At 40.8% G+C, this 25,383-nt stretch overlaps 1 protein-coding gene across 20 annotated transcripts in view; it reads right to left on the bottom strand.

The window, feature by feature from the left end:
- The window catches only part of Fam13b (family with sequence similarity 13 member B), a 68,349-nt gene that overhangs the window by 21,516 nt on the left and 21,450 nt on the right, over nt 1-25,383 (bottom strand). For all 20 annotated transcript variants that reach the window (XM_076554931.1, XM_076554939.1, XM_076554944.1 and 17 more), the window contains exons 2-11: nt 24,303-24,469; nt 22,546-22,737; nt 21,924-22,136; nt 20,237-20,414; nt 19,797-19,938; nt 13,319-13,479; nt 10,383-10,509; nt 4,739-4,803; nt 2,542-2,590; nt 1,583-1,730 (exon numbers count right to left, since the gene is read on the bottom strand). In XM_076554931.1, the coding sequence (XP_076411046.1) occupies nt 1,583-1,730; nt 2,542-2,590; nt 4,739-4,803; nt 10,383-10,509; nt 13,319-13,479; nt 19,797-19,938; nt 20,237-20,414; nt 21,924-22,136; nt 22,546-22,702 (1,240 nt within the window). In that variant the 5' untranslated portion in view covers nt 22,703-22,737; nt 24,303-24,469. The remainder of the gene's footprint in view (nt 1-1,582; nt 1,731-2,541; nt 2,591-4,738; nt 4,804-10,382; nt 10,510-13,318; nt 13,480-19,796; nt 19,939-20,236; nt 20,415-21,923; nt 22,137-22,545; nt 22,738-24,302; nt 24,470-25,383) is intronic.

A 25,383-nucleotide genomic window follows, 5' to 3' on the forward strand; every position in this document is an offset into this window, starting at 1 on the left:
TAACCCAGGGTCAGAGCCTCCAGTCGGAGATCCCAAGTGGTTATTTATTTGCATCTCCTACCAGAAGACTGTATCCTACCCTCTTGTTCAGGGACTCCTTTCCTACCAAGGTTCCCAAGGGTGCTCTTTTAGCCACTGTTCCTTTCCAGAAACAGACATGTGCTCTTCACCGCCACCAGTATGCTAACATCTCCTAACTCAAGGGAGCTTCTTTATTAATTCTAGAAGTTCTGAATAAGTCAAGCAGACCCCAACCTCCTGATTTAGTTTACGTTGGGGCTCACAATCAGAGATCTAGAACGTGGGTGGGGAGGGTCACACTAAAATTGGCACAGACAAAGATTTGGTAGGCCGTTTTAAATGCCTGGACTTGAGACTGAAGACTAAGAACAACGAAATCTACACTGAAACTGCGGTCAGTTGGCAGAAGGAACTCGGGCACTGGCACTGTTCCTTCGGGTACCACCACTGCACGTCACCAAATAAACTGTCAAGAGACAATCCCAGGTCTCTAGGCACATCAACAGAAACTGGGCTCAGGAGTCCTGAGTTGTCTCACTCTCTCTTTACAAGGATGGCTCATGACTCAGAGATCCTGGATCCAAACTGGTTGCTTGTCCTTCCCCTTGGCCAGCATCTGAGAGTTGATAAAATACAGCGGAGGTGAGGGGGCATCTGCAGACCACTGACAGAGCCCACCATTAACGCTCACTGCGCCTGCTTTCTATTACTCACCCAACTCACCAGCTGGACTCCAAGTAAACTGTAGATTCTAGTGTCTTTCCAAGAAAAACTTTAATGTGTAAACAATTCACCAAGTCCAATATTTGTTTACAATTTATGGTTTTTCTTAATGTAAAACCTTTAGCAAAAATTCAGTGTACATTTGCTAAATTTAAAAAATAATTATGCCCATATTGCTTGTTAAATTTAAACTTCATTCCTTTATACAAATGTTAGGGTCTCCCCCCAAATACTTTTGTAATCTACAGTACAATCTTTGCTTAGAAGTACCCTTGAAGAATTAAAAAATAAAAAAAGCTACTACTGATGACTGTAAGAAAAAGTAGCTAAACATCCTATTTAAACTGGTAAAAGCACCAAAACTCTAATACACTGAACTTTCAAAGAACAAATGATGGTATCTGATTTAATAATTAACCAAGTTCATTCTGGGGTGATTTTTATTTTTAACCAATTTTGATTCTTCTTTGAGAGAAGTGCCTTGGGGAGGGGCACTGAGAGGGTCTCAGGACATAGCTCAGGCTGGTCTTGAAACTCATGATCCTCTCCTCTCCCAGATGCTGGATTGCAGGCATGTACCATCATGCCCAGCAGCAGCATCCTTTCTCAGAGCTAATCATATAGTTATATTCTTCTCATGAAAGAGCTGCTCTACTATTATACTTGAGAAGACAAAACAAAATCCAAAGACAAAAACAACAAGCTTCATTTGTTTTCAAGAGAGAGCAGAGCAGGATGACAAGCATTGTCCAGAAGAGGCAGTAGTCTCATCACTGCTCTGGGTTACTTCAGTTACAAATAAAGGGGTTGGGAAATTGTCATGTGTGGGTAAAATTACCTTCCCATTTATCACCGTCAGAAACATTCTTCAGATCTAAATGTGCAATCTGTATACATGCTGCTTCTCCTTGAACACCAACACTCTGACCGTCAGTTACTTCTGATTCAGTGTTGGCATTCAAATCATGTATCTTGCTACTGGAATCCTGCATTTTAAAATAAAGAATGCATTTCATAACCATGACACTTCTCACAACTGGCTCAGAGACAATCAGCACACAATATGTATTTTTCATTACTTTATTGTGCCAACAAAGCCAACTGTCCCATTTCTCTCTCCTCTCTCTCTCTCTCTCTCTCTCTCTCTGTGTGTGTGTGTATGTGTGTGTATGTGTGTGTGTGTGTGTGTGTGTGTGTGTGTGTGTGTGTGTGTGTGTGTTTCTCGTGCACCTATGCTATGTGCACCACATGTGTGCCTTGTGCCCAAGGACGCCAGAAGATGGCATCATATCCCGAGACTGGAGGTACAGATGGTTTGAACTGCCATGTGGGTGCTAGAATCAAACCCAGATGCTCTGGAAGAGGAGTCAGTGTTGTTGTTGTTGTTTTAGGTTTGTTTATGTATTTTATATATATGAGTGCTTTGTTGGCTTGTATATCTAAACACCAGAAGAGGGCACCAGATCCCATTACAGATGGTAGTGAGCCACCATGTGACTGCTGGGAATTGAACTCAGGACCTCTGGAAGAGCAGCCAGGGCAACCCACCTCTTCAGCCCCAAGCAAACTATTCAAATGCAAATTTGCATTTTATAATGTCTTACTAGGAAACCAAATTTGGATTTCAAATTTAGGAGAGTACTTTCATAACCCACAATCTTGTAACCACATTAATTGATACTTAACTATAACATACATGACTCCTTTCAACTTATCCAATGCAAGAGTTAGAGACCAGATATAATAACTGATCCATTAATCTAAGCAACAGAACTATAACATAAAGACAGTTCTTACCAGAATCAAGTGCGGCAATTTATCACTGTCACATAACAAATACTCCTTCCTAAAAACACAAGTGTAGTTATTAGCATATGAAAACTAAAAAGGTTACTTTATTACTTCTTACCTAGATTCTTGTCTTCCCCAATACAGTTAGCATATAAATGTGAGAGGAAAGTGACATCAGGGCATATGCCCATTCTTTGGAGCCCTATATCTGAAAATCACACAATACTGAAAAGATCCACAGACTCACTTCAGGTTTAGAAAAACTAATACTCTCTACCACTCCCTCCCCACATAAAAACACCCCCAAAAGAAAAATCTTTATGAAAGGAAAATTAAAAACCACAATAAAGAAGCCAGTGAGAACGGATGCATATCAGAAAAGGAATCCATAAAGGACGGACTGGTTTGAACCCACTCTTCTCTACATGCAAAGACTTACAAAGGGTTGGAGCTGTCCCTTAAGGCTGCGCACGATCACAGGAGGTTACTGTAACTCAGCAAGTTTACTGCTTCTTAAACCCTCACCACAAAATCTAACATACAACATTAAAAAAAAAACAAACACTTCATACACCTTTGAGTTCCCCAGAACCGTATTCTAAGTTGTCACACATGACCTCTACCTCTTTGACCAGTCAACAAAGCATTTGTTATTAATAGGGTAAGCTATCAATATGCCCACAGTGGAAATGCTCCTCAGAGATCTATGTCAATTTATAATACATAGACTTAAGTGCTACTTTTAAGTGGTCATAATAGTGAAGAACACTTAGAAGACAAGCCTTGACTTAAAGAAGCTATCTCCTCATAAAAGTATCTTATCTTTGGTGGCCTGAGAAACTGAATTCTCTGACAAGCTTTTTTTGGGGGAAGGGGAGGAGTCAAGACAGGGTTTCCCTGTGTAGACCTGGTTGTCATGTAACTCTCTCTGTAGACCAGGCTGGCCTCAAACTCAAGAGATCCGCCTGCCTCTGCCTCCCGAGTGCTGGGATTAAAGGTGTGCACCATCACTGCTTCAAGGCTTTCTTTTATTTAGGGTCGGAGCAAATGGTAGGATAAGTTAGACTCACTCTCAAAGACCTAATTATCTAAATCTGAAAAACATTAAGTATTAACCATGCAAAATGCAATCCACCTAACCAAAGTACTCTGGATCTACAACAAGTTTGCTAACCTAGACATGAGGTGAAGAGTAAAGAGCTTTCCAAAAAGATTGGGTCCTCACTAAGTGGATACTTATTGTTCTACCATATCCCGATGTCATCATTCTGGGGATGCCTGTTAATCTTATATCTTCAGCCCATAGCTCCAAAACTCCCTGGGCTGGAAGAAGATCAGTCCTGCCTCCTGAAAGGAAGCACAAGGAGCTCCGTAAGCAGGAATCTGTGGACCTTCCGAGTATGAGGACACTCCAGAGACATGGCTCCAAAGAATTTACTTACCTCCAACAACAGGTTCCTACTCACAATGAAGACACAACAGCATTAACAAAACTTTACCTGACCAACAGGCTATCAGCAAATCAGTAACTGCTCTATCAGAGCCCTCACTATTGATCGTTTTCAGAGATCAAATCATTACCTTTGCTAAGAATGTTAGGATATACTTCTTGGCAGCCTCTGAAAGAATGGTGTAAAGGGCAACAAGACCCGAGTGACTGGAAAAACCTTCTATCCGCTGATTAAAACACTCTGCAAAGCTTTTCCTCAAAGGGACTGTATCTGTGGAGACTACATTTGGTGGATCTTGCAGGGGTGGGGTGAACAAGCACCACATGGGCAAGATGATCCTTGGACATAGTAAGGATGAGTAGCAGGAACGAAAAATATCCCATACTCATCCATTTTAGTATTTCATCAATTTTTGGTTGGCTGGCCACAGTTCCCAAACTTTCAGCTCACTGACATGTCTATTTACAGTACTGATAAATTCTAACTGTTCTATAAATCAAGTTTTTGTCATCTCTAAGAAGGCTGTGTTCTCTCTGAATATATATTCATAACTAATGTTTGTCTGCACCTGAAAACTAAATACTTGTCGCTACTAATATACTCTAACCTACCATTAAAATAAGAAGCCTGGTTTTCTTAAGATTAACTGTAGGCTCTAATGGACATTCACCCAAAGTTTTCAACCAAAACTCTGTGAAAAGGTTCCAATTCTGCAAACGACTGACTTATCAGCAACAATAAAATGGGCTTACCTCTCAGGACAGCCGTCTTCACTGTCGCCGTGGTCACTACAAGGCTCTAACAGTATACCTACAGACTGACAAAGACACCACCACTGTTTACCAGTCCCAACACTCACGTCACAGACAGCTGCAATCAGGACACTACATTACAATCAGCAAACCCTCCTCCTCCACTCCTCCAACAGTCTGTAGGAACTGGCAGTTTCTGTACACAAAGTGGATATAGACTTACAAGGCCCTTGCTTTTCTGTCTCCTTGTAAGCAATAATCACTAGTATCTTCTTGCCTTAGAATTCTCTCCTTCAAAAATTATGGTGCTGGTTCTGGAGTAGAGCACTGTCTAGCATAACTTCTTTCTATACAGGGGGCCACTTGAGTCCCAGAAGCACAGAACCACCTACTTTTCAATGAGTTTACAAATTAAAAATGATCCAAGAGAACCAGGTGTGTTGGCACAAGCCTATAATCCCAACACTCAAGAGGCAGAGGTGGTAAGACTCAAGCTCTGAGCTGCTCCCGGGCTACAGACCAGCCTAAGCTACGTGAAGGAACAGGCCTTGGAAATATAATCCAATTCTCTTCAATGTTACTACAACGTGTATACACATTTTCATGTTCTTGATCATCTTTAAAATCAACAAACACTTCGATTCTTAGACTCTTCTTAAATTGTTTTACTCCTGTTAGTATGTGTTTGCGTGTGCACACATGCCACAGCACACGTGTAAAGATCAGAGGACAACTTTCAGGAACTGGCTCTCTCCTTCAGTGTGGGTTCTGTGGACTGAACTCAACTGGACAGGCTTGTGTGGCAAGCACTTTTACCCACTGACCATCCTGCCAACTCTTTAGAAGCTACCATGCATGTGCCCAGCTTTGTTTGTATGAAAAGTGTCTGTCTGTCTGTCTGAAAAACCTGAATCTCCATGAGGCTGAACTGCTTCCTACTCTCCAGTTCAATCTTCAGCAGCAGATTGAACACAAAAGCAAGTATGAGAATCCAACCACCCCTAGGCAGGCGTTAATGATATTTATAAACATAAAACAATGCAACCTCCCAAATTAACACATTTAATGAGAACAATTGTTTATTTAAAAATAAAAAGTGGCCGGGCGGTGGTGGTGCACGCCTTTAATCCCAGCACTCGGGAGGCAGAGCCAGGCGGATCTCTGTGAGTTCGAGGCCAGCCTGGTCTACAGAGTGAGATCCAGGAAAGGCGCAAAGCTACACAGGGAAACCCTGTCTCAAAAAACCAAAAAAAAATAAAAATAAAAATAAATAAAAAATTTTAAAAAGATAAAATAAAAAGTGACATGTGGGGAAACAGCTTAGCTAACATACTTCTCTGCAAGCATGAAAAAAGCCAGTGTGCGCCTGTAACCCCAGCACTGGAAAGGCTGAGACAAGAGGGTCCACTGGGCTTACTGGCTGGCAAGTCTGCCCGAGTGGCAAGCTTCGGGCTCAGTAAGAGACTGTAAGGCAGCGAATGAGAAGACTTGATGTCAACCTTTCCCTCCACATGTCTCTGGCTTCTGTGGGCAATGAACATCTCAACCCACAAATATATACATAATTAAAATTTAATCTTCAGAAGAAAGAAAAAAAAGTTATACACATGTGATGCAATTCATACTTGTAATCCCAGCACTAATGATACAGGGGCTGTTCTGTAACTGAGGCCAATTTCTACATACAAAAGTAAAAATATACAAAGCATGACAGCACATACTTAAGAGGCCAAAGAACATAAGTTTGGGGACTACATGAAAAGGAAAAGAAAAAGATGGGTAAGTGTGACAACTCTAAGCTACTTATTACACCTATTTTTCTGTATGATTTACAATGGTAACATACTGAAGAAAACTTCCTTATGTATTCATTTATTTAAAAGTGTTAAAAAAAAATCCCAGGTATGGTGGTGCACCTTTAATCCCAGCACTCACAAGGCAGACAGAGCCTCGGAGTTCCAGCCTGGTTTAGACAGCAAGTTACAGGCCAGCCAGAGATACACAGTGAGACCCAGTTTCAAAAAGACTAAATAAATGTGTTAAAATACACAAGTATGTCTTTTAAAAATATGGCTCAGGCCGGGTGGTGGTGGCACATGCCTTTAATCCCAGCACTGGGAGGCAGAGCGAGGCGGATCTCTGTGAGTTCAAGGCCAGCCTGGTCTACAGAGCGAGGTCCAGGACAGGCACCAAAAACTACACAGAGAAACCTTGTTTTGAAAAACAAAAAACAAATGAACAAGCACGGCTCAGATGCTGCTTTTACACTTTGTTTTCTTTTAGACCTCGGTATCAAATCCAGGTGCGTCCTGTCCCGCTGACACACAGACCCAGCTTCTAGGTTTGTACTCGGAAGTGTTTCTTTAAAACAATTAGGCCAGTGGCTTATGCAGCACAACCAACAGTTCAGCCATTTTCAAAAGTGTTCCCGGGTTTTCTCTAGTTGCAGATCTTGAACGTAGCATTCTGAACGTGCCGTACATCACAGGCCTCTCAGACATTACTGAGCTGATTGTTTTAGACAGTGACAAACGAGGAAACAAGCACTACCCTTTGTATCAGAACATCTCGCACATAAGGCATTTCATTTGTACCGCATCTCCTCCGCCAGGAAGAGAACGGTGGCTGTAGCGCCAGGGTTTCTATCACTCTGCCCTAACAGGACTAAAGCCTTTGGATGGCTCAAATGCCTTTTCCTGGTCATCTCCTACACACCTATCCTCGATTCTGGACACTAGTGCTGGTTAAGTCATCTTTAGAGATTCACTGTTTCCTCCAATTCCCATCTGTACTTGAGGTATAATTTATTAAGCTTGTTTATCTCATCTTTTGTGTCTTGTTGCCAGGCATGGTGGCCCACTCCTTTAATCCCAGCAATTCAAGAAGGAAAGAAAAGTAAACTGATCTCTGTGAGTTCAAGGCCAGCCTGGTCTACATAGCAAGTTCCAGGCCAGCCAGGGTATATAGTGAGAGCTAGAGAGACAGTCAGCAAGCAGTTAAGAGTTCATAATAAAAAAAAAGGTTTTCTAACAGGTGTAAGGTGGTATCTCAGAGTCGTTTTGATTTGCATTTCTCTGATGATTAAGGATGTTGAGCATTTCTTTAAATGTCTTTCAGCCATTTGTAGTTCTTGTTTTGTGAATTCTCTGTTTAGCTCTTTAGCCCATTTTTTAATTGGACTGTTCAGTGCTTTGATGTCTAGTTTCTTGAGTTCTTTATATGTTGTGGAGATCAATCCTCTGTCAGATGTGGGGTTGGTGAAGATCTTTTCCCAATCTGTTGGCTGTCTTTTTGTCTTATTGACTGTGTCTTTTGCCCTGCAAAAGCTTCTCAGTTTTGAGAGGTCCCATTTATTAATGGTTGTGCTCAGGGTCTGTGCTGTCGGTGTTTTATTTAGGAAATGGTCTCCAGTGCCAATGCGTTCAAGAGTGCTTCCTATCTTCTTTTCTATTAAGTTTAGTGTAACTGGATTTATGTTTAGGTCTTTGATCCACTTGGACTTGAGTTTTGTGCATGGTGACAAATATGGATCTATTTGTAATCTTTTACATATTGACATCCAGTTATGCCAGCACCATTTGTTGAAGATACTTTCTTTGTTCCATTGTATAGTTTTGGCTCCTTTGTCAAAAACCAGGTGTTCATATGTGCATGGATTAATGTCAGGGTCTTCAATTCGATTCCATTGGTCCGTATGTCGGTTTTTATACCAGTACCAAGCTGTTTTTATTACTATAGCTCTATAGTAGAGTTTGGCTAAGATCAAAAACACCAATGACAACCAATGTTGGAGAGGATGTGGAGCAAAGGGAACACTCCTCCACTGTTGGTGGGAATGTAAACTTGTACAACCACTATGGAAATCAGTATGGCGGTTTCTCAGAAAATTAGGAATCAAACTACCTCAAGACCCAGCCATCCCACTCTTGGGCATATACCCAAAGAATGCTGATACATACCATAAAGATACATGCTCAGCTATGTTCATAGCAGCACTATTTGTAATAGCCAGAACCTGGAAACAACCTAGATGCCCATCAACGGAAGAATGGATGAAAAAAATGTGGTACATATACACAATGGAGTACTACTCAGCAGAGAAAAACAATGAAAGCATGAAATTTGCAGGCAAATGGATGGAACTAGAAAATATCATCCTGAGTGAGGTAACCCAAACCCAGAAAGACAGTTATGGTATGTACTCACTCATTGGTGGATTCTAGATATAAAATGAACAATCAGACCACAACCCATAGAACCATAGAGGCTATATATATATATAGCATGGAGGTCCGTAGGACGACTGTGGCATATAATAAATTTCAGTTTTACTCAATTATTGAAAAAAAAATAGCCAAATGAATGGAAACACATGAACTATGAACCAAAGACTGAGGGGCTCCCAGCTGGATCAGGCCCTCTGAATAGGTGAGACAGTTGATTGGCTTGATCAGTTTGGGAGGCATTTAGGCAGTGGGACCAAGTCCTGTGCTCATTCCATGAGTTGGCTGTTTGAAACCAGGAACTTATGCAGGGACACTTGGCTCAGTCTGGGAGGAAGGGACTGGACCTCCCTGGACTGAGTCTACCAAGTCGATCACAGTCCTCGGGGAAGGACTTGTCCTGGAGGAGATGGGAATGGAGGGTGGGCTGGGGGTAAGGGGAGGGCGTGGGAGGGGGGAGAATAGGGGAACCCATGGCTGATATGTAGAACTGAATGGTATTGTAAAATAAAAAATATATATCACAAAAAAAAAACAAAAAAAAAAAAAAAAAAAAAAAAAAAAAAAAAAAAAAAAAAAAAAAGGTTTTCATTTAAATCGGTCTTTTGTTACAGGAGTCTACTTTCAACTAAGAACTGCAAAGGGAAAAGAGAAAAAAAAAATTTACTATACTATGTTCTTCAAAAGTACTAAGAAATACAGAAAGCTTTGAAACTAATAAAGCTCAACCACAATACCACTAGCTACCTCAGCTGGAGTCATAAACTTCCTTCCCAGAAATACTTCCTAGAAAATTTTAAAATGTGTTTGACACTGGACATGAAGGCACACACCTTTAATCCCCGTATGAAGAGGGGCAGCCTGGTCTATGTAGAGAGTTCCATGCCAGCCAGGGCTATACAGTAAGACCCTGTCTAAAACAAAAAGGCCCTTGGGATGGGGGATGGCTAATTGGGTACAAGTGCTTGCCACATAAACTCGAGGAGTTGAGTTTAAATCCCAAACCCATGTAAAGCGCAGCAGTACAAATCTGCCATCCCAGCGCCTACAGCAAAGCTGGCTAGGGGACAAGTTGATCCTCCGAAGCTCCTGGGCCAAACAGTCTGGTGTATACAGGCGCAAAACAACACACCCTGTCTCCAACAAGACTGAATGCCAAGATTAGCACCAAGGGTTGCCTTCTGACCTCCACACATGTACCATGGCATGCACAAGCTTGCACTCACAAACAAACATACACAAAAGATTAAAAATAATAAAAATAAGGTGCTTTACGCTCCCTCTCTACCTAACATGATTCCTAAATTCTACAGAGAATGTATACAAAAGAGACAAGTACGTTAGCAAAATTACTCAGCTATAACTTTTGCTGTCAAAGGAACACATGGGACAATTAGAATGATGCTTCTAGCATTTCTTACCTGATTATTTTTCTGACCCTCCAATATAAGATCTTGCTGCATGACTTCATTATCTGCAGTCGTCCCAGCCACAGGGTTTGAACACTTTACGTTACCATCACTGGCAGTAGCAGCAGCAGCAGCAACCCTAGTAAGTTTTTTTTTTAAAAAAAAAAAAATCAGATCAGGCCTTTGAAACAATTGAGTAACAATCATGACCTATGTTGGGTGTGGTGGCCCAGTCTGGAATCCTGGCATGTGGGAGATGAAGGCAGAAGTTCAAGAGTTCAAGGTAACCCTAGGCTACACAAAAGAGTGTGGGGCCAGCCTGGACTACATGCATTTCAAAGCAAATAAATAATTCATAAATCTTCACTTATGGGTGGGTCCTACCATGTAGTCCAGCTGACCTCAAAATGGAAATCCTGGAAGCTGAGATTTAAGGCAGCTCCTCTTCGCTGTCAGAGCCACTGGACATCATCCTGAGCTCTGCCTGACAGAAGCTGGTAGAGAAGCTGGCTCTGTATGAGGAGCCTGCACCTGCTATATCCAGGCCCTGTCCGGACTATCTACAAATACTGTCAGCCCAGCTTTCTGTATACCATCGAGCTGGCTAACAGAATGTTTACTTATTAAAGAAAACACATCACGCCGGGCGGTGGTGGCGCACGCCTTTAATCCCAGCACTCGGAAGGCAGAGGCAGGCGGATCTCTGTGAGTTCAAGGCCAGCCTGGGCTACCGAGTGAGTTCCAGGAAAGGCGCAAAGCTACACAGAGAAACCCTGTCTCGAAAAACCAAAAAAAGAAAAAAGAAAACACATCTTCATAAATACATATGTATTTTCTCTTGCTGAGTTACAGTAAATCTGCTACGTGTTTTTATTCTTCTTTGAATGTTATTAACAGACCTTGTAAGAATTCTCATAAGCAAAAATACTATGCTCAATTTCCTTTATAAACAAACTCTCCTACATATAATACTGCTTGTCCTAGTTAAATACAAGCTTAGTACTGGACACCATCACAAGTACCTTATCAGATACAACAGCAGTAGCTTTCTAAGTAATTTTCCAAGTTACACAGTTCTAAACACACGGACTTTTGATTAGATAACACTACCAGTGATGGAACCGAGTCCTTTCCAGTGGTGAAATGAGAGCAATGCCTCAACTAGGGACACAAGGTTTCAGGATCAAACGCCACAGAATTCCTTTGTCTGGTTCTCTGTCATGTTTCTCCCACTTTCCTCCTCCGATACCACGTGCTCTCTTCCCACCTGGCCCACACCCTGCCTATGGGCACTGTTCTACGACCAAGGCTCAAGAGGAGAACATAACAGCACATTTGAGGAATTCTGCTGTAGCCAGAAGGGAACGACCAAAGGAGTATTACCCAAGAGACAGGTGGGGCAGATCAGTTATATAGACTCTATCGTCCACTTGAGAATTCTGTTTATTATAAATAAAACAGGATGATACTGAAGAGAGTTAAAGGAATGAAATGATCTGGGGATTTTGTCTTTAAGATTTGTTTTTAGAGCTGAAGAATTGCCTCAGTAGCTAAAAGCACTGGTCACTCTTCTAAAGGACCTTGGTTCATTCCCAGCACTGACATAATAGCTCACAACCAACTGTAACTCCAATCCCAGGGAATCCAATGCCTTCTTCTGACTTTCATGGGTACCAAGCATGAACATGGTACACACATACATGCATGCATGCAAAACACTCATACACACAGAAAAATACATTGTATAAACAAAAAAAAAATGGAACACACATACAAAATAAACTTAAAAACAAACTGGTCAGTAGTATCACAGTACTTGCAGTTCTAGCCTTGTGCTCCTGGTCAACCCAATCCTAACCTTGAAGCTACAAATACAAGTCAGTTCAGGAGGCTGAAGAGATGGCTCAGCTTTAAGAGAGTCTGAGTTTGGTTTCCAGCACCCAGGCCAGGCAGTTTACAAAAGCCTCAGAACTCCAGCTCAAGGAGATGCAACCTCTCTTGTCCTCCACAGGCACTGCATTCACACATACATACCCCCTCCCCACACACACACATAATTTAAAAACAACCTACTTTTAAACACCAATGTGGTAATTTGGATGAGAACAGCCACTGCAGTAAGCCCCCACCAGTGAAACTGCTTGAGAAGACCTGGGAAGTGTTCCCTGTTGGGAGGTGTGTCACTGCAGACAGGCTTCAAGTCTCAAAAGGCCAGTGCCATTCCCTGTGTGTACATGCTCGCCTGTCCACGAGGGTGCCCTCTCTGTCTCTGTCTCTGTCTCTCCTCTCCCTCCCTCCTCCCTGTCTCCCCACCCCCGCCCCCGGCTCGCCCTGCCCCTGCTCTTCGCTGTCCTGTCCCCATGCCTTTGCTCCACCATCATCGACTGCAATCCTCTCGAGCCAGAAGCCCAATTAAACCGTTTCTTTAAAGGTTGCCTGATCGTGGTGTTTCGTCACAGCAGCAAGCAGATAAGTAACTAACAGTCAATTCAATCACAGTACTACCATCTCTAGAAATCAAGGGTGCTAAAACTTTAACCAAACCTAACTAATTAGCTAATATAAAAACAAATTGTAAGAATTATACACACAAGGCTTTATTTCTGAAGAAGAGTGTGACACTGGGAAATGAAAACTCCTAACAGCTTTTAGTTTTCTTCTTGCTCTTTGATACTCAAATGTGTCCCCCCACCCCGCCCCCACCGAGAAAAGGGTCTTGCGTATACAGCCTGCACGGCCTGGTCTGCTGGAAGAGATCCTCCTGCCTCTCTCTGCCTCCCAAACACTGCGATTACAGGAACATGCACGTGTCAGGTGACTTTCCAACACTGGCTGTAGCCCGGCTATGCCCGGCTCAGCCTCACAGGCAGTTCTCTTGGTGTTTGGTGCTGGTCTACAGTGAGCCTGGAACCCTCAGAAGCTAAAGCTGGCTCAACTCAAGCCTTTACCTGGCTGATGCTGTAACACTGTCTGGTTCCAGGATGTTTTCAGTCATCCTTAACTGCAACCCCTCTGGCATGCCATCTGACTTGTCTACACCTTCTTCTGGAAGTTCTTCTATATGCTCCAGCTTTTCATCTTCCTCTTCTTCCTCAGAAAGTTCATTAACCTACATAAAAAGGAAGTTCAGGATTAAATTTAATAAAGCTTTTAAGACTTATCTAAGATATACTACTCTAAAAATACTGTAAATCAAGTCATTTGTTTTAAGATTTCATTTCCTCATGGGCTGGAGAGATGACTCAGAGGTTAAGAGCACTGGTTGTTCTTCCAGAGGTCCTGAGTTCAATTCCCAGCAACCACATGGTGGCTCACAACCATCTGTAATGAGATCTGGTGCCCTCTTCTGGCCTGAAGGGACACATGCAAGCAGAACACTGTATACATAAATAAATAAATCTTTAAAAAAAAAAAAAAAAAAGATTTCATTTCCTCAGGATAGCCAGAGCTGTTACAGAGAAACCCTGTCTCAAAAAACGAAACAAAATTCATTTCCTAATACCAATCTCTCCTATAAAGTGTCAACATTTTTATATCAAAATAAAATTATAGAACAGGGAAAACATTTACCTAACATGCACAAGGCCCCAGTTTTAATCCCCAGCACTATAAAACTAAATAAATAATAAACAAGTGCATAAACAAGACAAATGTAACTTTTTAATTTTCATTTTTCTTATATCAAACAGCATTTTGATGCATAACAAAAAAAGAATAATGTTATAACTGGGAAAAAGCTTGCACTGAACAGTAAGACTGTTTCCCTTTGGTTGGGTCTGGTAGTACATGTCTACAATTCCAGCACAGGAGGAACACTGGAGGTTCCAGTTGGCCAGGACTGCACAGTAAGACCTGTCTCAAAAAATTTTAAAGCTTCATTTTCTAACCACTTTTATAATCTAAAATTGTCTAACTAATCTTATAAAGAACTTACATTTTAACTAATAAGCACAAAGTTGTAATTATATTTTTCTAGTAGGATTTATTCAAAAGTCTCCATCATCAAACCAACTATACTAATCACTAACAAAAGCAAATAACTAAGATACAAAAGGAAAGTCAATAAAATATTTTTTGTTTTTCAAGACAGGGTTATTTTATGTAGCCTTGGCTGTCCTGGAACTGTAGACCAGGCTGGCCTCAAACTCGGAGAGATCCACCTACCTGCCTTTGCCTCCCGAGTGCTAGGACTAAAGGCATGCGCCACCACTGCTTGGCCAATAAAACGTTTTTAAGTGAAACATATTTCAAGGTTGTCCAAAAGCAGCAGTTAGATGTGGTGGCACACCTCTAAGAGTTCAAGCCCGTCTGCGCTCCAGAGTGACTTCCAGGCCAACCTGAGCTACTCAGCAAGTCCCTGTCTCAAAAATAAATTATACCAAAGAAGAAATTATCTATAAGTAACCTAATAGCTTTTATAAGTTAATATTAGTCATTAAAATACTGAGCAGCACATCCTGTGCCAGAGACTACTCAAACTAGTCAACCAGAGACCATTACAGAAAACCACAGCTGATCAAACTGCAGAGAACAAGCGGCTGTGTGGAAGCAGCCCTAACCGGTCATCTACACCACCACTCCTGCACCTAGGCTCAGACCACCGAGGAAGAGGGCACGGAGACTGTGGAAGCCAGAGGGACAGAAAGTCTGCTGTGAGACTGTGTCTCCTAGAAATGTTAGACTGCACCCGGAAAGCCTTGCCAACATGGGTGTCTAAACTAGACTCCACCCCCAAGTGGGAGCCTCTTCAACAGTAACTGCCGCCATTTGTCAGATGGAAACACAACAGTCAACGGCTGGACACTGCTCAGGGACATGGCTCAACATATGGTATCTCAAAAAACATTTCTAAAAAGTCCATGGCTCCAGTTTGCAAATATGAGAGACTCCATTCAATTTGTTATGCTTATAAATGCAATGCCTCATCTACCAATAAAACCATGATGAAAAACGTTCAGAGGGGCAGTGAGCTGGGTAGATAGCTCAGCAGGTACAAGCATTGCCATCAAGCCTGAGTAGATGTCCTTAAGTTTGTTCCCAGAATCCACGCAGCTGAGGGAAAAAACTTCTCCAGATTGTCCTCTGACCTCCACAGGTACCATGATATACACAATAAATAAAATCATTTTATTTGAACAGAATGAATACTTATCCGGTCTACCCATCTTTTGGTTAAAAGGTACTATTTTAACATCTATCACTTTCATAAATCATTCTGGAGACTGAGGAGGTGGCTCAGAGGGTACAGTGCTTACCACGCACATATGAGGACAGAGTTCAGATCCCAGAGCCCAAGTGCAAAGCCAGATGAGAGTGGCAGTCTGCCTGTAACCCCAGCGCTCAAGAAGCAGAGACAGGATTCCAAAGCAAGCAGCTAGCTAGACTAGCCCAAGTCAGTGAGTTCTGGGAATAAGTGAGACCCTACCACAATACACAAGGAAGAAAGTATTCCAGGAAGACACTAATGCCAACCTCTAGCCTCCACACACACAGGCATATACATGTGCATGCACCCCTGCACAAGTGTACGCACATACATACGAACACATATGCATATCAAACATACATGCTAAAATGAAGTCATTAGGAGCTGGGGAGGTGGCTCATTTGGATGCCTCAGCTGGCTCAAATGGCATTTTACATAAGCATTGGGACCTCAACCTGGATCCACAGAGCCCATAAAAGTCAGACATGGTCACGTCCATCTGTGACTCTAGCACTGAGGATAGGGAGTCAGGAGATCCCCAGCACACACTGACCAGCTAATCTAAGCAGTCCCTGAGCACCCACGTCAGTGAGAGGCCCTGCATCCTAGGGTAAGGTGAGGAGCAACAGCACAAGAAGCCCAATGTTGTCCTCTAGCCTACACACACACACACACACACACACACACACACACACACACACACACACACACAGACACACACAGACACACACACAGACACACACACACACACACACAGACAGACACACACAGACACACACACACACACACACACACAGACACACACAGACACACACACACACACACACACAGACATCACACATACTCACAAAATTTAAAAAACAATTCATAATTATTTTTAAAAAATCATTTCTATACACAGTAGCTCTTGGGAACTAGGAAAGTCTTATACTACTTCATACTGAATGTATCATATTCAAGTCAATAAACCTTACATAGCTAGCAATCTCCAGTATTTTTATCAACACTATTATAATCACAACTAAAAATACAACCTGTAGGATTTTCTTCTTCTCGTAATTTAATTACAATTCCTAGCACAATCAATGGGACATCTCCAGTAATCACTAACTCAATTACTTAGATCAAGAGAGGTCATAAAGGACAGCGTCAAATGTCCTCTCCCTCCACACTAATCTTCACAAGTTCTTCATCTTTACTCTGTCCACCAGACCTGCTGCTCAACACTTTGTTTATTCATAATTCACTTTGAACTATGTAGCTGCCTCAACTTCCCCTGCGGAAGGAAACCTTCACCCTACTTACATCTCTTCTCTCGTTCCCTTCTCTATGGCCTCATGAAATGCCTGCTCTCCAGACTCCAGACTGTGGAGAATGCTGCTACCTGCCTTCTCAAACGTATAAAGGAACGTAATTATCACTTCAACCCCCCTCCTGGATTTTCATTCATTTGAACAGCCCAATCAAAGTCCACCTGACTTCTGTCAAGTCATTTCTCAAGCATTCCCTATTCATCATTTCAACACACATGCTGCGTAAGACTGCCTACCACCTTCACAAGAGTTTAACAACTAAATACTTGAGTTAATGGGATGAAACTCCAAAACAGTGCTGAATAAACTTGGCTTCCTTCAATTACCAGGATTAAATAAAATAAAAAGCAAAGCACTGCCAGACAGCCATACTTGCTGCTATCCTTAAATATATAAATGAGCCTTAAGAAGTAGTTAAGTTAAAGCAACTTCAACACAACTAGGCTGAGTTCGAGACTATTCTACCTGCACTCAAATACCTCATCAATCCTACGAACAAATCAAACTGAGGTTTATCAAAACTGCTTAAGAGAAACAAGCTTCACAAATCTGTACTTCTGTTACTTGTAACCACTTTAATCAAGAAGTTTATTTATTTAAATGGGTAAGAAAATAGACCCCAGGGGCTAGAAAGAAGGCTCAGGGGTTCGGAGTACTTACTGGCTGCTCCTCCAGGACCCAGCACCCACAGCGTGGCTGACAATCACATGTAACTCCAGTTCAGGAGATCTAACACCCTCTTCTGGCCTCTGAAGTCACCAAGCACGCACAACTTGAAAAACACCTCACTACCCTACTTCTTGGCACTATTTTGCTCAATAGACTGATATCTTTTCTATGGGCAAACCCGACAGAACTCAACATACCTCTTCAGTCCTACTCAATTTAAGCATCATCCTATGTAATGTAAACCGCAATAATAGTTTAAAGCCAATTTTTCTAATGTTTAAAAAAATATAAAAATACTAACATATAGACAGAAAGTTCAGCACACGTAAGGAAATTATAAGACAGAAGACCACAAGATTATATAACAATATAAAGCATAACCAAATTTTAGGAGTCTATGAACAGTAGTAGGTCAAGCTGTCATCAATTTCTAACAAGTCAAACATCTTAGAAACACAGAAAATCACACACACACACACACACACACACACACACACACACACACAGACTGCTATTACATTTTGGACAGCCATTAATTTTGAATCGAAAAAAGCTACTGGATTAAAATTAATTTAAAGAAGGATAACATAGAGAATTCCTTAATAGATGGGTTTATAACCATCAAAGCATTAAAGTTAAGTGTCAACCAAGCATAGTGGAGAAGGGAAGACATAGAATCAGAAACTCAAGGCAAGCCTTGGCGCTATAAGGAGTTTCAGGTCAGCTTAGGTTGCATGAGACCCTGTCTCAAACAAAAACAAAAAAACTTTATAACTAACATAGCCATCGACCTGTCCTCTTGACGTTTATTCTCAAGCAACACTCATGTAGAGCTAAGCATAATCCCAGTGCTCACAAGACTGAGGTAGGGTATCAGTAATTCAAGGCCAATCTATGCTACACAGCAAGGTCAACTGCGTGTTACATGAGATCCTACCTCAATAAACTAGCCAGGTATGAGGGAACAAGCCTTTAATCCCAGCACCCAAGCTGCAGAGGCACACAGATCTGTGTATTGGAGGCCAGTCTGTGGTCTGCATAGTTAGTTACAGGGCAGCCAGAGATATACAGTAAGACTCTATCTCAAAATAAATACATACATACATACATACATACATACATAAATACATAAACAAATAAAAGTGGTGACAAACTACTTGAATTGTAGAAGAAAAACTTTCAAACAGATATCTAACTCACAAATTCTAAACATGAGGAGTCTAAATAATGCTTTAAAAAATTTATATTTATTCAAGTTCCAATATTCTTATTTCATAAAGGAAAAAGAAATCAAGTATAATGCAAGCACTAAGGATATAATTCAGTTGGAAAAGTGTGCACAGTACTTCATAAAACCAAGTGTGGTAGTGAACGTCTATAATCCCACCAACACTTGGAAGGTAGAGGCAGGAGGATCAGAAGTTCAAGATCATTCTCACCTACATACAAGTTTGAGGCAAGCCTGAGCCACACGAGATCATCCCTCAAAATAAATGAATGAATGAATAAAAATCGTAATAACACCAGATTTTAAAAGCCAGGCATGGTAGCCCACACCTGTAATCCCAGCACTGGGAAGCCAATGCAAGAGGACTATTGATAATTTAAGACTAGCTTAGGCTACCTACTCAGTTCCAGGCCAATCTGGGCTAAATTAATACCATTATCTTCACACAAACAATAAAACCCCAAAATAAAACGATCCAAAATTCAATATATAAATAATGGGTTTGAAGAAATCCAATAAATCAGAGGATTTAAAATTATCTACTACCCAGGTGTGAGGCATATCAGGGATCCTAACACTCAATCAAGACAAAGAAGTTAGGTGGAGTCGAGGGCAACCTGGGCTGCACAAAATAAACAATTTCTAAGTGAATAATGGGGCTGGAGAATGAAGTACAAAAGAATTTCTACCATGCACTCTGGCTTTTTCCTAGTTGAACATTTATCTCAGGGATAGAATGTTTATCTAGCATGTCCAAAGACTGAGGTCCAATGCCCAGCACTACACATTAATAAATAATAAATGCCTTTTGCTTAGAACCTAAACTGAGATCAAGAAGTGGGGATAAGGGTATAGACCCAATCATATGCTACATGGATGTGTAACCCATTAGTTACAAAGGACAATCAGAAGAAGCACCTCTAGGTTACTAAGTCAATTCTTTGTTCGTGTCAACCACTAAGAGTGTACTCTTAGTATTTTCTAAGAAATAGAATGTTAATGATGCTCACCTGCTCAGTAATTGAACTCAGATCATTTGATGAAAAATCTTCTTCTTCATTTTCAAAAAACTCATAGTAATTTTCCAGAAGTCCCGCCATTATCCTGCTCACAATTTCTTGCTCTTTCATATCTTCCATATCCGTGTAAATGCTAAGAATAAAAGTTTAAATTGAGTTGAGTTCTTAATTACAGGTAAAATGAGAAAAGAACCAGTGAGTCACTTTATGAAACTAAGCAATTTATGTCATCATTCTGTACCTCAGTTTCCCTATCTGTAAAACCTACCTAATTTGTACCCTGAACACAGCAATGCTGTGAGAATTAATCAGATAGACTATAAAAAAAGTCATAGCTCATCAAGCATCCTATTATTCTTGGGAGACAATATAATGATTCCATTTCACAAATCCAATTTTTCTAAATTAAACAAAGTTGTGAAATAACTTACTGGAAGACATCTGGACCAAAAACAGCAGCCAAAGAATTTGCAGACCAAATTTCTTCATGATGTGATGCTACATTGGCTAAAAACCTACACAGAAACTTCAACAAACTGTAATTAACAGGTGGAAGCTGCTGCAAGAGGAACCTCAACTTTCTTCCAAATTCATCTTCATTATTATAATCTATAAAACATAATGACAGGCTTTCTTAATGAAGTAAAAAGTAAAGCTCAGATAGTTTGCCAAGTTCACATCACTCCACCCACATTATCATTATTATTTTCTTTTTACTATAATTCAAAACCTCTTCACTTCCTCTGGAGAGGCCAATGCCTTAGGGCTTTGCAGTCCACTTAAGTGAAAGAAAAGTTTGAAAAGGGGAGGTGGAGAAAAAGGACTCAGCCTCTCGATTACTGTAGGAAGTTTTCCTCACCTATTACTCATGGGCCTCGATTCTCTAACTTTTCTCATCATATTATCTCTGGCATGACTACACTTGTGTTTCCAAATTAATGCCAACGCTGAGAGGTCAAAATACACTGACTTTCCAGTCAACAAAACTACTAAGGAGCCATCAACAGGCAAGTATCAGTGACAATTTCCTACACGGACAATTGAGGAAATAAGAAATGAACGGGGTAACAGACGATTTTTTTCTCTCTTGGTGTTCAGAAAAGAACCATTAAACCTAGGCAATATGATGCAACTTTCTGTTTCTCACTTGGGTCTCTCCTCTAAATTTTCTGGTTTTGTTTTTGGACAACTGGCCCAGGCTGGCCTCAAACTCACAGGATTACGGGCATGAACTACCACAGTGGCTCTGGCTTCCTTCTTGACCAAGTGAATGTGAGTACAGAAGGTAGGCCATGCGTCTGCTGTATCAACGCATTTTTACAACAGAAACTGGGCCTTCAGAAACCCCACTAATGGATGATGGGCTAATTTTGGAGAATTTCTCAGAGATCCTTCAAAATGAAGTAATTTAATACTTTCTTTTTTTTTTTTTTTTAATTTTTCTGCAGGTTCTTAAAATTAACTCACAGAAAAAAATGTTAAAAGGTGACTTATGGTAATGATAATATTGGCCATTTCTGTAAGATAACAGCGGTCTAAAATGTTTTCAGGGTCTGGGGGACTAAGTCAGAAGAACTCTTACTGCACAAGCCTAAGTACCTGAGTTCAGATCCCCAGCATCCCCTTAACTTATGACCCAGAACCTACATGGTAGAGAACCAAATCCGGCAAGTTGTCCTATGACCTACACAGGCATACTGTAGTGTGCACACCATCCACACCACCAAATAAATAATTGTTTAAAGAAATGGTTCAGTGGATAAAACACTTGCCACACAAGCCTGATGCCTTGAGTATTTGGATCTCCAGAACCCATGTAAAAGTGGGAAGTTGAACAACTCAAAGCTGTCCTCCCACATACATACATACACACACAGTGCTACACATACACTCTCATACACAAATATACACAAAAATACATATTCAAAAATGTTAAACTACTACAAAGGTCCAAGAAGTTGTCATTCCCTTAACTATACCACACAGAACCAAAGAGGAATGGAGAAAATAAAAAAATTAATCTCTAAAACTCTATACTAAACTGACCACATATCAAATTTCTAAAAGGTAGGGACTCCAAAACTAACAATAAATGACTGATAAAAATCCAACTGTTACCTTGAGAAAGCTGCATCAAGTGAGTGTGCAAGCTGCCAGGTATGACGGGCTCAGGGAGCTCCTGCAGGAAAAACCTAAGGAGGCTAATGGCTGAGGGGACGTCCGCTTCCTTAACCAGATCCACCTCTTCTCCGCTGTCGTATCTCTGTCGGAGCCACTCCACTGTCTCAGCGTTCCCATTGACTTGAAACAGCCCTTGTTGCTCCAGACCTCCTAGGTTAGTCAAGTGAGAATTAAGCTACACCCTCAACTGCCTGCCCACACATACTCATTCTCAACTTAAAATTCTCCTACTTTTGGAAAGGCTTCCCTGGCTCCCCAGATTTGGCTAAATACCAAACTGGTCCTCTAGCAGTACATTATCTCTGAGGGACAGTCTACCTCACCCCACCCTTAGCGCCTTGAAAGAGTTCCTAGTACCCCCGCAAAGAATGTTCTCAGCTGGGCGACTGCCATTTCTAGATAAATCAATTTAAAAATATATATATACTAAAGCCTTCGAGTTCATATTGGTCTTCCTGCTTCGCACTATCCATACTAAGAAAAAATTAAATCCAAAATCAAAAAGGAGTAGTTGATTCCTCACGACAAAAGCTAGCCCTCAAAGGAAGGAAATGTATACCATGTTCCTCAATATAGTCCACAACGTGGCGGACTATGAACGGAACCGCATTGTCTGGATGGCCTCCCTGCTGCAGCTCATCAAGTGGAATCCCAAAGATTTTGTTAGCAAGATCGGAGTTGCAGTTACTCAAGGAAGGGGAGGAGCTCTTCCTCATATCTTTTTTGCAGCCAGAAATCAAAGCTGTCTTTTCTGCCAAATGAAAGACAAAAATGAAAATAGAAAAAGAAAAAAAAAAGACTATAATGATTAACAGGTGGCAATGAGTAAATACATTAAAGAAAAAATGCTTTTACACCTGAATGTGCACTATCTATTTAAATATGTTCCAGTTATCAGGCCCATGATACAGTCTACAAATAAATCTCAGAGTAATTATATAGGTTTTCTCTACTACAGAACCTGGTCTGTAATATCTGACTGAACACTTAACTGTCAAAAGGTCATCCAAAACTTTTTGGAAAATGACATTAATATCCCAAGACAATTAAGGGCCAAATTTGTCCCAAGAAGACCTCCACTCTGAAAGCATAGTGGTAATGCAGTTTTAGGTAAAAGCCAAGCCTGGTCCATCTCTGAAACTGCAATATGAACCCTCAATTCACAAACAGGTAATCAGGAAAAGAACCACTTTATAAACTGATGGACTTTTTTGAGACATGGTCTCAGTGTAAGCTCAGGTTGGCCTTAAACTCAAAATCCTTCTGCCTCAGCTTCCTAACTGCTAGGATACAAACATATATAGTATGCCTAGCTATCAATCACTCTATAAACTAAGGCCTGATAAGAACAAGAATAATCATTTATTACTATATGAGCAGCTGTAACTTATTTTTTTTTTCCAGAAAGGAAAAATGTTTAGTTCTAAGCTTAAATATTTTTTTGGGTTTTTTTTTTTTTTTTTTTTTTTTTTTTTGGTTTTTCAAGACAGGGTTTCTCTGTGTAGCTTTAGAACCTGTCCTGGAACTCGCTCTGTAGACCAGGGTAGCCTCGAACTCACAGAGATCCACCTGCCTCTGCCTCCCAAGTGCTAAGATTAAAGGCGTGTACCACCACCGCCCTGCTCTAAGCTTAAACTTTCAGTGAGGAAAAAAAATCCCAGACCTCCAAGCTAGTTCAAAAGAAATAGCTGTCTGCATTTTGTAGGATGGAGACCAGTAAAGAGGAAAAGAGAGAATGCCTCAGAAAGTGAGTCTCCAGTATCTGAAGCATTAGATAACAAGCAGTCCAAATAATTAATTGCTAAACAAAAGGAAAAAAGATTAAAAGAAGGAAAACCTTTTTCAAGTACTGATACTCCAGATAAAAGGTGAATCCCAGTCGTATCAGGACATAATATCATGAATGTAATAAATCAATATAATTAATGTAATTAATGAATATTATAAATAATTATTGAATAAATAAAAAAAAAAAGGTGAATCCCAAGATTCTAAAGTTTGAAAAAGTAAGACTGAATCAGCTGTATTAGCTCTATCAAGGGCTCCACAGCAAGAGTAGGAAACAATCCAACCAATTTTCAGGAATGGTAGAAATGAACTTACCAATAAGAAAATAACCATAAATTTACATAGTTTTAGACAAGCAACATCTATTCTTTGGTGTACTTTGTGCCGGCTAAATACAAAATCTCAAAGTTAATCAAATAGCAGCTAACAACATGAATCACTGATACCAAAGAATTAAACAGCAGCTATAAACTGCAAACTCCGAAACTCTTGGCAGATTCACGGAGCATTACCACGAAGCAAGCTTACCTTTGAGTACTTAAACACCTAAGGTTAAAAAACGGCTTCTGCACCAGCTACCCTCACTGAGCAAGCATCCTTCTGTCATTTACGGTTGTTTGAGATTATGGCAGAAGATCAGCCTGTAGTTCCTCATTGAAGAAACGCAGAACTCGATCAGTACTTCAGCAGTTAATCTACAAGACAAAAAGAAAACGACTGTTTCAATTCTCCTGTCTTTATGTGTGCTTGTGTGTGTGGTACTTAGTACTCTCCATCTTATTCTGTGATCGAATCTCTCACTGAATCTGAAGTTTACCAGTTCAGGAAGAGTGACCAGTCAATGAGCTCCCAGGAGCCGCCTGTTTCCACCACAGAATGCTGGGGTTACGGGATCTAGCAACTATTCCTAGATAGGTACTGAACAAAATCTTTAAAAAACAAAAACAAAACAAAAAACCCCAAGGGTCTTACTATATAGAGCTGGCTAGCCTCAAGCTTACAGAGATCATCCTGCCTCTGTCTCCCAGCCAAATCTAATCATTCAAATACACAAAATTTCTCAACTGTTTTCCATTGCCCACAGCTGTTATTCCAGGGGGGGCAATCATGAGCACATGTCATCTTGCATTTTCAAAGCAGAGTAGTAAACAATACACTAAAATATAACATACGTAGATGTAACACATTAAGGAACTAGAACAATGGTTCTCAATCTTCCTAATTGGTTGGAACCAAGTGCTAGGATTACAGGCATGTGAAACCATGCCGGGATAGCTTATTGTTTTTTAATATAAAACTACAATGTACTTGTTTCTAATCAGAAAAGGGTATTAGAGGAATTCTCTAACTTACTCTAGACAAATAGGTTCCCAGAGATGGAAACTTTTCTCATTTCATTTTACAGTTGGCAAGAAGTTCCTTTGAGAAAAGGGGGGGGGGGCAGAACTTGGGGATGAAGAGAGTTAAGTGCTCTCCCCACAAGAATCAAGACTCAGTTTCATCCCTGGCACCTGTATAAAAAGCCAGGCATGGTGGCATGCCCATGTCATCAGTGCTGGGGAGGCAGAGACTGCAGGTCCCTGGGTGCAAAGGCAGACCAGCTAGTCTA

The sequence above is a fragment of the Peromyscus maniculatus genome, chromosome 19 (genome assembly GCF_049852395.1).
Source record: "Peromyscus maniculatus bairdii isolate BWxNUB_F1_BW_parent chromosome 19, HU_Pman_BW_mat_3.1, whole genome shotgun sequence".
NCBI classification, from domain to species: Eukaryota; Metazoa; Chordata; class Mammalia; order Rodentia; family Cricetidae; genus Peromyscus; species Peromyscus maniculatus.